At 49.5% G+C, this 14,845-nt stretch overlaps 1 protein-coding gene across 1 annotated transcript; it reads left to right on the top strand.

The window, feature by feature from the left end:
- Positions 1-1,680: 1,680 nt before the first annotated feature.
- On the top strand, positions 1,681-14,661 carry LOC147099033 (uncharacterized). Its single transcript, XM_085969577.1, has 5 exons — positions 1,681-2,495; positions 4,226-4,379; positions 4,496-5,670; positions 11,629-11,690; positions 13,259-14,661. Exons 1-4 carry the CDS (start codon positions 2,178-2,180, stop codon positions 11,644-11,646), a joined length of 1,665 nt encoding a protein of 554 aa, XP_085825703.1. The 5' UTR covers positions 1,681-2,177; the 3' UTR covers positions 11,647-11,690; positions 13,259-14,661.
- Positions 14,662-14,845: the final 184 nt, after the last annotated feature.

The raw sequence follows: 14,845 nt of genomic DNA on the forward strand, positions 1-14,845 counted from the left end.
CCAGCATTATCTGTGTCTCTTTTTGTCCCTGGAGTCCTCTGATCGATTGCACTGTGAGAGACAATGGCTATCTCTTTCTTTCGCTCGCTGCACATTTTTAAAACTAAAGAGATGGAATTGATAGTGGGGCAAGTATTTTGGACCAGTCTGCTTCCGCTGTCGAGTTCAGGGTAGGAAATAATTTTATGCGTTGGGTCCAGTGACCCTCTGAGAGAAGAAATTCCTCCTCATCTCAGTTCTAAAAGGGCGACCCTTTATTCTAAAACTGTGCCCCCGAGTTCTGAACCCAGTGGCCCAAATAGTTCGAATCTATTGAAGTTTTCTTCTTAAAGTTGCCTGTGACGCGAAAGGAGGATTAGAGTTGGAAAGGGCCGCGCTCATCTGAAATGTAGCCCGATTGAAACGTTTTCTGTCGCTGTATTGTAGGAGCGCCTCCAGCATTAAAGGCACCGGCCCGAAGATTTATAAACTTAACAGAATCAGCTATCACTAACATCTGATCCGGCGAAGTTTAACAGTTAAAAGTCTTGTTCTTTTGCTGGAGGATATCAGAATATTAAAAATATTTTTAAAATATCTAAATATTGCTGGAAATACTCAGCAGGTCAGGCATATTCAAGAAGGAGTTGGATATATTTATTAAGGCTAAAGGGATCAAGGGATATGGGGAGAAAGCAGGGACTGGGTACTGAGTTTGGATGAATTGACCCTTAGTGTTAGGGGGATTAAATACGTGGGGTTACGGGGATAGGGTGGGATATGTGTTGGTGTAGGGGTTACGGGCATCGGGTGGGATATGTGTCGGTGCAGACTCGATGGGCCGAAATGGCCTCTATCTGCACTGTGGGGTTTCTGTGATTCTGTGATCAGCCATGATCTCATTGAATGGCAGAACAGGCTCGAGGGGCCGAATGGCCTACTCCTGCTCCTATCTTCTATGTTTCTATGTTTCTATGTAGGCAGCATCTGCGGAGAGAGAGAAACAGAGTTAACGTTTCCGGTCGATGGATCACAGAATCACAGAATCACAGAAACCCCACAGTGCAGATAGAGGCCATTTCGGCCCATCGAGCCTGCACCGACACATATCCCACCCGATCCCCGTAACCCCACGTATTTAATCCCCCTAACACTAAGGGTCAATTTATCATGGCCAATCAACCTAACCCGCACATCTTTGGACTGTGGGAGGAAACTGGAGCACCCGGAGAAAACCCTCGCAAACACGGGGAGAATGTGCAAACTCCACACAGACAGTCACCCGAGGCCGGATTCGAACCCGGGTCCTTGGCGCTGTGAGGCAACAGTGCTAACCACTATGCCACCTTTGTCAGGACTGGAAAAAGTTAGGAGATGTATTTCAGAATCTAATCTGTTTCAGATTTCCAGCATCCGCAGTATTTTGCTTGTGTCTAACTACAGCTGTTGGTCTCCTAAACCCCTGGGGGTTCGTGCCCTGGGATCTGATGGGGCTGTTGTTTGGGTTTCAGAGCCCGGATCCTCTGAAGACTCCTGGACTGTCCCACCTCCTACCGACAGCAGCACTGGGTGCCCGGGCTGGCTCGCCTCCCAGGCTGTTTATTTCATCGTCCTGGCTGCAATTTCACTCCTGCTGCTGCTGGCGGCGATGGTCCATGTCAGGCAGCTGAAGAAAGGTGGGTTCCGGGTTCTCGCTCTCTTTTTACCTTTTTGCATTCAAAGGTTGGATTGTGTCTGTGTTTATTTAAAAATAAGAGAATAGACCGTGCAATGTGGAGCTGCGATTCTTGTGCAAATAATTTTTAAAACTCTTCGATGGGCTATTTCAGGAGCCAGGGGATTTGGACATCTTGTTGCAATCTGGGAGCGAGTGAGTGAGAGGAACTTCTGTGCCGGAGGATTACCGACCCCTTTCAACCCCCTTCCCCGCAGTTTGCAACTGGCCAGACGGGGAGCTGGCGGCTGGCGGGCGGGGTGCGGCTCCGATTTTAACCCGGGGCGGGCTCGCTGCCGGAAGATGCATTCGGAGCAAACAGCCGGTGGATTTTAACTACCGGATTTGCAGCAACCACCCCGCTCCGATTCTGAGCTGATTGGCGGATCCAACGCCTCCACATTCCGCCCGCCCACTTTTTCGCGCAATTTCCGGCGGTAGTTCACCACCCCCCCCTCCTCCGAGTAGCATATTTAAAGGGTGCATGCAGCGCTTAAAGGAGGCGTTTTTGCATTGTACCGAATCCTCAATCTTGTTTCGGTTTCCCCCGGCCGCCCCCGGCATGGCTGCGAGGAGGGGCAAAGTTGCCCGCAGGTTCTCAGACACCTCCCTGGAGGTGATGGTGGCTGCCGTCAGAACCAGGGGGAAAATGCTTTTCCCAGCCAGTGGCAAGAAGGTGCACAGCAGCCTCTCAAAGAAAGCCTGGGTTGAAGTGGCAGAGGAAGTCAGTCGGCTGAGTGTCACTCCCAGGACCTGGATCCAGTGCAGGAAGAGATTCAACGATCTCACTAGATCCGCCAGGGTGAGTGAAGCTTCTCCTGTCCGCCCCTCCTCCTTCCTGCAAATGCAAGCCTCTCTTTTTCTTTGCATCTGTTGCATTGCAACTGATCACATTCTTCAGCCCCCCACCCCCCCCACAACCCCTCTCCATCCTACAGCAGGCAGACCAGTCACTAACCCCCACCCACCCCATCACAACCCTCACCAGCAATCACAGGGGCACACTGAACCACACACTCCTGACACACACTCGCCTTGTTGCCTTCCCTTACAACATGCTTTTCTCACCAAGAACCAAAGGGGGGAATTTTTTTTTACGCAGCGGGTGGTTAGGATCTGGAATGCACTGCCCGATAGGAGGCCCATTCGATCGCGGCTTTCAAAAGGGAGTTGGGATAAGTACCTGAAGGAAATACATTTGCAGGGCTACGGGGAAAGGGCGGGAGAGTGGGACTAGCTGAAGTGCTCTTGCAGAGAGCCGGCACGGGCTCGACGGGCCGAATGGCCTTCTTCTGTGCTGTAACCATTCCATGATTCATAGGAACAGGAGGAGGCCATTTAGCCCCTCGAGCCTGTTCCGCCATTCAGTGAGATCATGGCTGATCTGTATCTTAACTCCATCCAACTTAATATCCCATAATACTCAGTATCCCTGAATCCCCTCGGCTAGCAAAGATCTATCGATCTCAGATTTAAAATTATTAATTGAGCTAGCATCTACTGCTTTTTTGGGGAGAGAGTTACGCACTTCTACCACCCTTTGAAAGAAAGACTTGCATTTATATAGGGCCTTTCTCGACCCCGGGAAGTCCCAAAGTGTTTTATGCACAGCAAGCTCCCATAAAAAGCAATGTGATGATGGCCAAATAATCTACTTTTAGTAATGTTGATTGAGGGATAAATATTGGCCCCAGGACACCAGGGAAGAACTCCCCTGCTCTTCTTCGAAATAGTGCTATGATATTACGTCCACCTAATCGGGCAGACGGGGCCTCGGCTTAACGTCTAATCCGAAAGATGAAGTCTTTTGCGAAGTAGTCTTTCCTAATTTCTCTCCTGGCTCTGATTTTAAGGTTATGTCCCCGTGTCTTAGACTCCCCCACCAGCAGAAAAAAAATTCTCTACCCTATCAATTCTTTTCACAATCCTTTTCACAAATGGGCAGCATGGTGGCATAGTGGTTAGCACTGTTGCCTCACAGCACCAGGGACCCGGGTTCAAATCCGGCCTCGGGTGACTGTCTGTGTGGAGTTTGCACATTCTCCCCGTGTTTGCGTGGGTTTCCTCCGGGTGCTCCGGTTTCCTCCCACAGTCCAAAGATGTGCGGGTTAGGTTGGCCATGATAAAAAAAATTGACCCTTAGTGTTAGGGGGGATTAAATACGTGGGGTTACGGGGATAGGGCTTGGGTGGGATGGCTGTCGGTGTAGGGACCGGGTGCTAGGGTTTGGATGATCAGCCATGATCTCGTTGAATGGCGGAGCAGGCTCGAAGGGCCGAATGGCCTACTCCTGCTCCTATCTTCTATGTTTCTATGTAAGCCCAGTCAAATCTGCAGTAGGTTCCTGAACCTGCCCCTCTCCTCGTGTCTTCTTCCTCCATTCACAATCAGGCCACTTACTTCCTACTCGTGACATTCCCATTCTCTCGCCATTTGCTTCTTTTCCCCTCTCTGCCGAATCCCTACACCTGGGCCATCTGCCTTCTCGGTCGCCACTGATGTCTCTCTTTCTCTCTCTCTCTCGTTCTGCAGGAGAAGGCAGCGCACAACATGAGAAGTAAGATCGGTGGAGGAACAGCTGACACCGTGGCTCTCACCCAGGTGGAGCAGGCGGCTATGGATATAAGTGGGACATCCAGAGCACTCTCCATTGGAGATGGCGAGGCTGGTGGCTTCTCCAAGCAAGGTGACTGCTCTTCATTGTACCCTTTCGTGCTCCACAAACCAATTGCAGCCAACTTCAAAACCTCAGCTTTCATTGCCAACCTAATTCTTTTTTCCTTTTTTTGTCCCCCCCTGCAGCTCCATCTCCGCCCCAACCACCTCCTCAAAAAGCTGTTAAACCAGAAATCTTGGAGGAGGACATCCCTCCGAAAAGAGCAGAGTCGGTCACTGCATCCCTCCAAAGCAGCAGCTCGGAGATTCCCACCCCGGATGGGACAGAGAGTGAATTAGAGGGGCCCGCACCTGCTGAAACATTCAGCACGCATGGGCAGGAGCAGGAGCAAGAGCAAGAGCAGGAGCAAGAGCAGGAGCAGGAGCAAGAGCAGGAGCAAGAGCAGGAGCAAGAGCAGGAGCAGGAGCAAGAGCAAGAGCAGGAGCAAGAGCAAGAGCAGGAGCAAGAGCAAGAGCAGGAGCAGGAGCAAGAGCAGGAGCAAGAGCAGGAGCAAGAGCAGGAGCAGGTACAGGTGGCAGGGACAGGGCAGGAGGTGACCCGCCGGAGGGCGATGTCCTCCTCTAGCTCTGCTGAGTGGGACCGAGATGCGGACTTCCGGGATCCAGCTATGAAAAGGAAAATGCTTGAGGCACACCATCGACTGTACGATGTGCTGGAGGGCCTGCCAAAGACTTTAAGCACCATGTCCGAAAGTATGGAGGAGTCCACTTCCGCCATGTGTGGAGTTGTGTCTCACGTCATTTCCACGTTGCAGTCCACCCTGGAAAGTGCAACCACCTCCAGGGATGCTGCAAACGAGCCCTCTCGGATGGAATCCGCCTCCCCAACCATTGAAGCTTTGATGAAAACTCAGACGGCCGCCATCCAGTCTCTGGGCTCCAACGTCTGCTCCTCCTTGGAGAGACTGGTGTGCCAGATGGATAGTCTGGTGGACCACGTGGACAAGGGCTTTGAACGGGTCACCCATCTGCTGCAGTCTGCTCTCCCTCAGGTCAGTGGGAGCGAGGAGCTGAAGCCCCACGGGAGCAACGGGAGCGCCGCGGGGCAGGAGGGCGTTGTCCTCGCTCGCGGCCCGTTTGCTCTCTCGCCGCCCCCTCAGCCACTACCCGCCATGGTGCCGAGGAGCCAGACCGCCCCGGCCACAGCCAAGACGCCCCCGTCTGCAGCCGTGCCCGCGCGGGCCCGCACTCCCAGAAGTCACCGGCCGCAAGCATCGCCAGGGTCGCAAGATCAGCCGCACCAGCCTACCAACACCAGCTTTGCTGCTGCCACCGGGGGATCGTCTCGTAGAAGCAGCAAAGTGAGTAAAGCTGTTTAAGGAAAAAAGTCACTGACGTACAAAAACTACTAGGCACGTGGTCTAAGCGTTAAACAAAGCTTTAATCAACTGTTTTACAACATGGAGGTCTAGTTGTGTCCTTCGCTAGTTCCTGTTAAGAATGTCCTGCGCAAGCTGGGCCCGTGCCCGAGTATTTATACTCTCCCTGGACAGCGCCACCCGCAGGCCGCTCAGTATTATTTCATAAGTCTTTCTTTCATGAATGACTGATTCATGTCAGTCACTATGGGTTGGCGCTCGGGCGGTTAGTGACTTGATGCAAATGGCATGTGTTTGGGTGCACGCTAATACTTTCATCACTTCCGGCACTTGTGTCTGCAGAGCGCTTTGTGGAGCAGCTTACCAGTCTGCCCCGTCAGTAAGGGCCGTTCCCGCCAGGTTCAGGTGGGGTCAGCCTCGCTTCATTTAAACGCGGCCCGCCAGATAAAATCAGCTGGGCATTGCTCCCACTTCGACAGGATGAGCCCTCGCCTGCGTGGTGGGGGGGGGGGGATGAGAGGGTGGGACAGAGAGGTTCAACTTTACAATGACCCCCCATACCTCTGTTGATTTTATGTAACTGTATTTGGTCGTGTCATTTTATAGAGGACTGCATCTGTTTGAATGTTCTCTATGTAAATCTATTATTATAGTTTTTTGTATTTTAAAGTTTTTTGTATTTTAAAGTTAACAGTGTCGGCCTCTGCACTATGTACATGGCTGAGAATTCTGGGCACAGCTGTTGTAACATTTTAAATAAACAGAAATTGCTGGAATTGCATGGCAGGTCCAACAGGGTAAGGTTTCTGGCAGAGATCATCCACCGGACCCCTTGCCCTGTCCCACCGGACCCGCACCACCGGACCCCTGCCCCTGCCCCACCGGACCCCTTGCCCTGTCCCATCGGACCCCTGGCCCTGCCCCACGGGCCCCGCCCCACCGGACCCCTTGCCCTGCCCCACGGGACCCCTGGCCCCGGACCCCTGGCCCCGCCCTACCGGCCCCGCCCCACCGGCCCCCTTGCCCTGTCCCACCGGACCCCTTGCCCCGTCCCATCAGACCGGCACCATACCTTTCTCTTTCAGATCCCGACTGAATTTCTGTTATTTTTCTGTTTTTGTTTTAGATCTTTTTATTTCCATCTTTCAAATATGTAATATTAATTGGGCTTCAGTTGATTACATTTTCCAAATTGAATGAAGGAGTTTGATCACTCCGCGTTCCCTTGCGAGTTGGACAGGATTCGGAGCTCCACCTATCACAGGGCAGAGTCTTCAAGAATCTCGAGTCTCTTGGGCAGTGACGTACTCCATGTGCTTCATCACAGTGGGGTCATTCCTCTCTCTATTACCCAAAGTCATTGTGTATGTCTTTAAAATGGCATTGTTCACAACTCCACCGAGATCTCTGCGCTCCTCTAATTCTGGCCTCTTAAGCATCCCTGATTTTCATCGCTCCACCATTGGTGGCCGTGCCTTCAGCTGCCTGGGCCCTAAGCCCTGAACCTAAACCTCTCCACCTCTCTTTCCTCCTTTACGATGCTCCTTAAAACCTACCTCTTTGACCAAGCTTTTGGTCATCTGCGCTAATTTCTCCTTATGTGGCGAGGTGTCAAATTTTGTTTGATTACCGCTCCTGTGAAGTGCATTGGGACGTTTTACTACGTTAAAGGCGCTATATAAATACAAGTTGTTGTTATTGTTTAATAAGGAATGCTGCACTTTTTGATTAGAGTAGGGTTGGTGTGAGGTGATAGGAAATAACAGAAGGCAGTGTTAGCACATTGAAGTGTATGAAAGTCATTTTTTAAACAGTAAATGACTACTATTGCACTTCAGAAAGAATGGATCTTTATCTCCGCTTATTAGTGACTGGAAGAAGTTTTGAAGCTGTCGGTTCCTAAATATTAACATTCTTTGTGGTTACACATTTAATGTGACAGCCTGTTTCTACCTGATCTAGCCTGCACCATCCTATTTCAGTGTCCCTTGATATTTCTGAATACAGAATCCATCGATTGGAGGGTAGCTAATGTTACCCCACTATTCAAAAAAGGTGGTAGAGAGAAAACGGGGAATGACAGACCAGTAAGCCTGACATCGGTAGTGGGGAAAATGCTAGCATCCATTATAAAAGATGTAATAGCAGAGCACTTGGAAAACAGTGACAGGATCGGACAAAGTCAACATGGATTTACAAAAGGTAAATCGTGCTTGACTAATTACTGGAATTTTTTGAGGATGTAACTGGTAAAATAGATAAGGGAGAACCAGTGGATGTGGTGTATTTGGACTTTCAGAAGGCTTTCGATAAGGTCCCGCATAAGAGATTAGCGTGTAAAGTTAAGGCACATGGGATTGGGGGCAAGGTATTGACTTGGATAGAGAACTGGTTGGCAGACAGAAAGCAAAGAGTTGGAATAAACGGGTCTTTTTCCGAGTGGCAGGCAGTGACTAGTGGGGTACCGCAGGGATCGGTCCTTGGACCCCAGCTATTCACAATATATATTAATGATCTAGACAAGGGAACTAGATGTAATATCTCCAAATTTGCAGACGACACAAAGCTGGGTGGGCGTGTGTGCTGTGAGGAGGATGCCAAGAAACTCCAGGATGATTTGGATAGGTTGGGTGATTGGGCAAAAGCATGGCAGATGCAATATAACGTGGATAAATGTGAGGTTATCCACTTTGGTGGCAAAAACAGGAAGGCAGATTATTATCTGAATGGCAATAGATTGGGAGAAGGGGAAGTGCAACGAGACCTGGGTTACCAGTCGCTGAAGGTAAGCATGCAGGTGCATCAGGCAGTTAAGAAGGCAAATGGTATGTTGGCCTTCGTAGCGAGAGGGTTTGAGTACAGGAACAAGGATGTCTTGCTGCAGTTATACAGGGCCTTGGTGAGACCACATCTTTTGGTCGCCTTATCTGAGGAAGGATGTTCTTGCCATGGAAGGAGTTCAGCGAAGATTCACCAGGCTGATACCTGGGATGGCAGGAATGACGTATGAGGAGAGATTGGGTCGATTGGGCTTGTACTCGCTGGAGTTTAGAAGAATGAGAGGGGATCTCATTGAAACTTATAAAATTCTGACAGGACTGGATAGACTAGATGCAGGAAGGATGTTCCCAATGGTCAGGGAGTCTAGAACCAGGGGTCACAGTCTAAGGATAAGGGGTAGGCCATTTAGGACAGAAATTAGGAGGAATTTCTTCACCCAGAGAGTGGTGAACCTGTGGAATTCTCTACCACAGAAGGCAGTAGAGGCCAATATATTAAATACTAGCTGGCGTGCCCGGCGGTGCCGAGGGTTTTTTGAGGGCATGTTGTTGGGAGAGCGAGAGAGAGACTGGGGGGAGAAGAGAGAGACTGGGGGGAGAAGAGAGAGACTGGGGGGAGAAGAGAGAGAGAGAGACTGCTGGATTGAGTTTGGGATTAGTCTGGAGAGAGAGGGGGGGGAAAGAGCGCCTCAGGCCTGGCCCGATCGACCCCTGCAAAGGAAGGAAGGCGGCGAGCTCTCCCTCCCTGTCCCACCCCCTCACTCTTTCCCTCCCTCCCCTCTCCCTGCCTGCCCCTCTCCTCACTCTCCCTCCCCCTCTCTCCCTCCCTGCCCCTCCCCCTCTCCTCTCCCCCCTCTCCTCCCTCCCCCCTCTCCCTCTCCCCTCCTCTCCTGTCTCTCCTGTCCCTCCCTCTCTCCTGTCTCTCCCTCTCTCCTGTCTCTCCCCTCGCTCCCCCTCCGCGGATCAGCGCCTCAGAGCCGGCCGGTGCGCGACCTAGCGCGTGAGGCCCGGCCGGACTCTCCCTCCCTCCCCCTCTGTGGATCAGTGCCTCAGAGCCGGCCGGTACGCGACCTAGCGCGTGAGGCCTGGCGGGACTCACCTTAGCTCAGGTCGCGCTCCGGGCCGATGTTGACGCGCGTGCTGACTCCCGCCCCGCCCGCCTTTACTAAGATGGCGGCGATGGCTACGCTCGGCTCAGTCCCGCGCCGCCAGCCTTTACCAAGATGGCGGCAATCGCGGGGCGGGGCGGGCGGTGCCTAGCTCGGGCGTGGCTGGCGAGGGGAGGCCGAGGCCTGCAGGCAGCTCATCCACCGGCGAGGGGGGGGAAAGCCCAAGTCCCCTTTGGAAAAGGATTTTTTTTTTCTTTTAAAACCAATTTTTTTTTTGCTGCAAATCTATATTTGAAAAGAAACACGCAGAAAGTGGGAAAAAGAAATGAATAGCTAGGAATCAAGATGGCGGCCACTCACCTCAGGTCAGAAGGATTAGGCCCGCCCACACACGCAATGTGACGCAGCGATTGGTCAACCATCAGGTCACTCAACTGTAGGATTGGTCAACCATCATGTCACTCAACGCTATCCCCTGTAGGATGGCCCGCCCACATACGCAATGAACCTCCCCCCTGTGACACACCGATTGGTCAACCATCAGGTTAATCACCTGTACGATTGGTCAACCATCACGTCACTCAACGCTAATGAGCAGAATGTTGCCATTTTTTGAACTTTTTTTGTGTAGTCGGAACAATTTTTGTCTGACCAAAAAGTAAATACACCTGTGAGAGTCCCCTAATGATAAGCTTTCTTTTGATATAACATATGTGTAGGTACGCTCTATAACTTTTGATTGTATAGCCAGACAGACAGACAGAAAGACGGAAAGACGGACAGACAGAAAGACGGACGGACAGACAGAAAGACGGACAGACAGACAGACCGTTTTATAGATAGATAGATATTCAAGAAGGAGTTGGATATATTTCTTAAGGCTAAAGGGATCAAGGGATATGGGGAGAAAGCAGGGACCGGGTACTGAATTTGGATGATCAGCCATGATCGCATTGAATGGCGGAGCAGGCTCGAGGGGCCGAATGGCCTACTCCTGCTCCTATCTTATATGTTTCTATGTTAATGTCACTGAATACTTAACTAATAATCAGTAATAAAACAGACAGACTTGCATTTCTATAGCGCCTTTCATGACCACCAGACGTCCCAAAGCCCTTTACAGCCAGTGGAGTATTTTTTGAAGTGCAGTCACTGTTGTAATGTAGGCAACGCGGCAGCCAACTTGCGCACAGCAAGCTCCCACAAACAGAAATGTGATAATGACCAGATCATTATTTTTTAGTGATGTTGGTTGAGGGATAAATATTGGCCCAGGACATCGGGGATAACTCCCCTGCTATTCTTCGAAATAGTGCCAAAGGATCAATTTACATCCACCTGAGAGAGCAGACGGGGCCTCGGTTTAACGTCTCATCCAAAAGACGGCACCTCCGACAGTGCAGCACCCCCTCAGTATTGCACTGGGAGTGTCAGCCTAGATTTTTGTGCTCAAGTCTCTGGACTGGGACTTGAACCTACAACCATCTGACTCCAAGGTGCGGGTACTACCCACCGAGCCACAGTAATACTGCTGTCACTCACTTTATAGTACTGTGCGTACCATCTAGAATAATAAGTGGCGAGCCTCATAGTACAACAGATGCGATCTGACTACTATTCTGCTGTAACCAATTACACCTCCTCCAGATCCGTCTTTTGTTTCTATACTTGTCTCATTATCACCTCCTTTTACCTCGCACCATCATCACCTTTGTCATCTAATCACTCCCAACTCCACCCAATCACACACCTCTCTATTTTGCTCTTTCCCTATTCCCACCGCCCAGACCTGGTTCTGTACTTGCTTAAAAGTTGTTCATCTCAAACATCTTCCAGTTCTGAAAAAAGCTCATCGACCTGAAACGTTAACTCTGGTTTCTCTCTCCACAGATTGCTGCCTGACCTGCTGAGTGTTTCCTGCATTTTCTGTTTTTATTTCAGATTTCCAGCATCTGCAGTATGTTGCTTTTTGTGTTGAGGTCTAGTTGAGTTGTTGGTTTCTGATAATCCCATTCCCCTTTTTACAAATACTTCTTATTTCAATCCATCAGGTTGGGCTCTCACATTGACTGGCGAGCAGGTGTCAACAAGTGGAAGTGCAACCCGCAGAGAGGTAAGGAAGAACTAATTGCAACAACACGAGAGAGGGTGCAGAGGAGATTTACGAGGATGTTGCCAGGTCTGGGGAATTTTAGCTTTGAGGAAAGATTGGATAGGCTGGGGTTGTTTTCTTTGGAACAGAGGAGGCTGAGGGGAGATTTGATTGAGGTGTATAAAATTATGAGGGGCCTAGATAGAAAGGACCTATTTCCCTTAGCAGAGAGGTCAATAACCAGGGAGCATAGATTTAAAGTAAGTGGTAGAAGGATTAGAGGAGCATTGAGAACTTTTTCACCCAGAGTGTGGTGGGGGCCTGGAACTCACTGCCTGAAAGGGTGGTAGAGGCAGAAACCCTCATCACATTTAAAAAGTACTTGGATACGCCCTTGAAGTGTGGTAACCTACAGGGCTACTGACCCAGAGCTGGAAAGTGGGATTAGGCTGGATAGTTTATTTTCAGCCAGTGCAGACACGATGGGCCGAATGGCCTCATTCTGTGCCATAGATTTCTATGAACCCCAGTTTCTCTAGTCTCTACATGTAACTGAAGTCTTTCATCCCTGGTACCATTCTAGTAAATCTCCTCTTCTAGTAGTTCTCTCTAAGGCCTTGACGTCCTTCCTAAAGTGTGGTGCCCAGAATAGGCACGTAGACGCGTTGGACCGAATGGCCTCCTTTTTGCCATAATTTTCTATGAACAGTCTGCATTTACATAGCATCTTTTCACATTGACATGTCAATCAGCCAACCCAGGCAGAAACCTAATTTAACGCCACGCTAAACTGTTTAATTATACAAGGTCTGCAGGCTTTACACGCTCAGAATTTCTAGCTTTAACCATCAGAGAGAGGAGAGGAAGGAATGGTTGGAGGTATTAACATTGTAGATTGCTAGTCGGTCCAGAGAAACAACTGTCGCCTTAGGGGGTAGCTAGTTTTTAAAGTGTTCAATTTGTGCAACATGACATTGCAGCAATAAAGCTACTCGGAAGTCTTTGTTTTAATATGCAACTAAAATAAAAAGACTTGCATTTATATAGCGCCTTTCACGACCACTAGACATCCCAAAGAGCTTTACAGCCACTTAAGTACTTTTGAAGTGTAGTCACTGTTGTAATGTAGGAAACGTGGCAGCCAATTTGTGCGCGGCAAGCTCCCACAAACAGCAATGTGACAATGACCAGATAATCTGTTTTAGTGATGTTGGTTGAGGGATAAATATTGGCCCCAGGACACCGGGGAGAACTCTCCAGCTCTTCTTTGAAATAGGGCCACAGGATCTTTTACGTCCACCTGAGGGGGGCAGACGGGGCCTCGGGTTAACGTCTCATCCGACTTTCTTTTTTAAAATACAAAGTTAAGCAACAATTTTATATTTAAAGACAGAAACAGTCTGTCCAGCATTTTCCCTCTTCTGTGCTCGCCAGCCTGTGTTTTGCTGCCAGTTCTGTTTTAAAGAGAGGGAAATCACAGGCCAACAAGCACCAAAGGGGGGGGGAAACTCTGGCCCCTATGCCCTCTTCCCCTATCTTCCTATTTCTCACGTGTTAAGTAAATGATGTTCTTCTGCCTCTCTGACTAGAATCGTCCAGAGGAGGAGATCCATTATGCCTCCGTGAATTTAGCTCCAACAGTGAATCGAAAACAAAGAGCAGAGTGTGAAATGGTGTATGCAGAAGTCAGGCAGGATGCCCTGTAAAAATGCTCATCACCGACCAGTTCTGCATTGACGAGCAATCCAAGCGACTGAAGACAGAACACGACGAAAGCATTCCGCCAATATTACTGCCTTTTTTCAAAAGTCTTAACATTGTCTTGGCCGAGGTTAGAATGATGCTGAGCGGCAGGGCATGAGTTACCGGTTAGGAAAGTGTCTTTTGCTTGTGCTTAAAGTTTAAGCTTGACTGTCATTCCCGACTGGCTCACTGGATAAAGGACTGCCAGGAAAGGCTACCTCCGTAAGCTAATGTGAGTTTTCCTGCTTTAAATTCAACCAACTTTTGCTCACAGGAAGGCCAGTATGAATTTAAACTGAGCGGAGGAAACTATACCTGCATCGTCTTCAAGCTGTGTCGATTTGTCCTGTATTTTAGAAGAAATTGTTACTTATCATGGATTTGAGGAAATGGAAAATTATTTTTTATAGAAATTAAGCTACCACAGAAAATGCTGCCGAGCCCGATAGCTCGGTTGCTAGGTGCTCAATGTGAACTGGTGCATTCAGGCCAGCAAGGTTTCCCGGTTCAATCCCCCGGCCTGTGCAGGTGGGGCTCAGGCAGCACAAGGGCTGGTCCCAGTGTTTGAGTGGAAAATCAGCCAACAGTTCCCACTCCAGATTGCTGTCCAGTCACTCCCGCCTGAAGCTGTATGCATACCGATATCAATAACAGAACTAGACTTGGCCTGAACATTCCCTCCCCCCCCCCCCCCCCGACAGTCAAATAGCCTTTGAGAATCCGCTGTTTCACCTCACGCATGCCACACGGCCAATTTGGTTGAGGGCCTGGCTGGCGGTATCTGGTACCCAGCACGAGGTAGTGGGGTTGATTATTAGCTTGCCACCCGGGCGGGCTCTTTAGCGGGCGGCCGATCTGCAATTTCAGCTTCATCCCCGGGTGCAGAGTTGAAAATCTACCCCAGTCCCTTCACCCAGCACAAGGCAACACCTTCAGTTGTGAAGAAAATGAAAGAACGCAGAAAAAAAAGTTGGTTAGACAATATAAACAAACGTAAAGATGTGGGAAGAGTGAGCGCTCCATTTTAATTTCATTTAGGAAGGATCATTTGAGGAAGTTTGTAAAGTTAATTACTTAAGCAAACCCAGGAATTTTTAATCTATATATTTTTTTTTAGAAAGTTCAGAAACATATTTTGGCTAATCTTATTCATGATTAGTTTCATATTATAGGATGTACAACTGTGCAATTTGGTTAGACCTGTACAATAGATTGTGTCCTGTGTAAAATAAAACAAATCATATTGATACTTTGGGCATTAAGTACATGTTCTTCATGATTACGGTGGTGGGATGGGGCGGACCTCAATGTTCAGATTCTGCCATTATCAGCGGGATTGCTTCTCGTACATCTGACCAAATCAAGATGGACACCTAAGAATAAGAACATAAAATAGGAGCAGGATTAGGCCACTTGGCCCCTCGAGCCTGCTC

This window comes from Somniosus microcephalus, chromosome 28 (genome assembly GCF_052327205.1).
Source record: "Somniosus microcephalus isolate GS21.2 chromosome 28, FLI_Smic_1.0, whole genome shotgun sequence".
In the NCBI taxonomy this organism is placed as follows: Eukaryota; Metazoa; Chordata; class Chondrichthyes; order Squaliformes; family Somniosidae; genus Somniosus; species Somniosus microcephalus.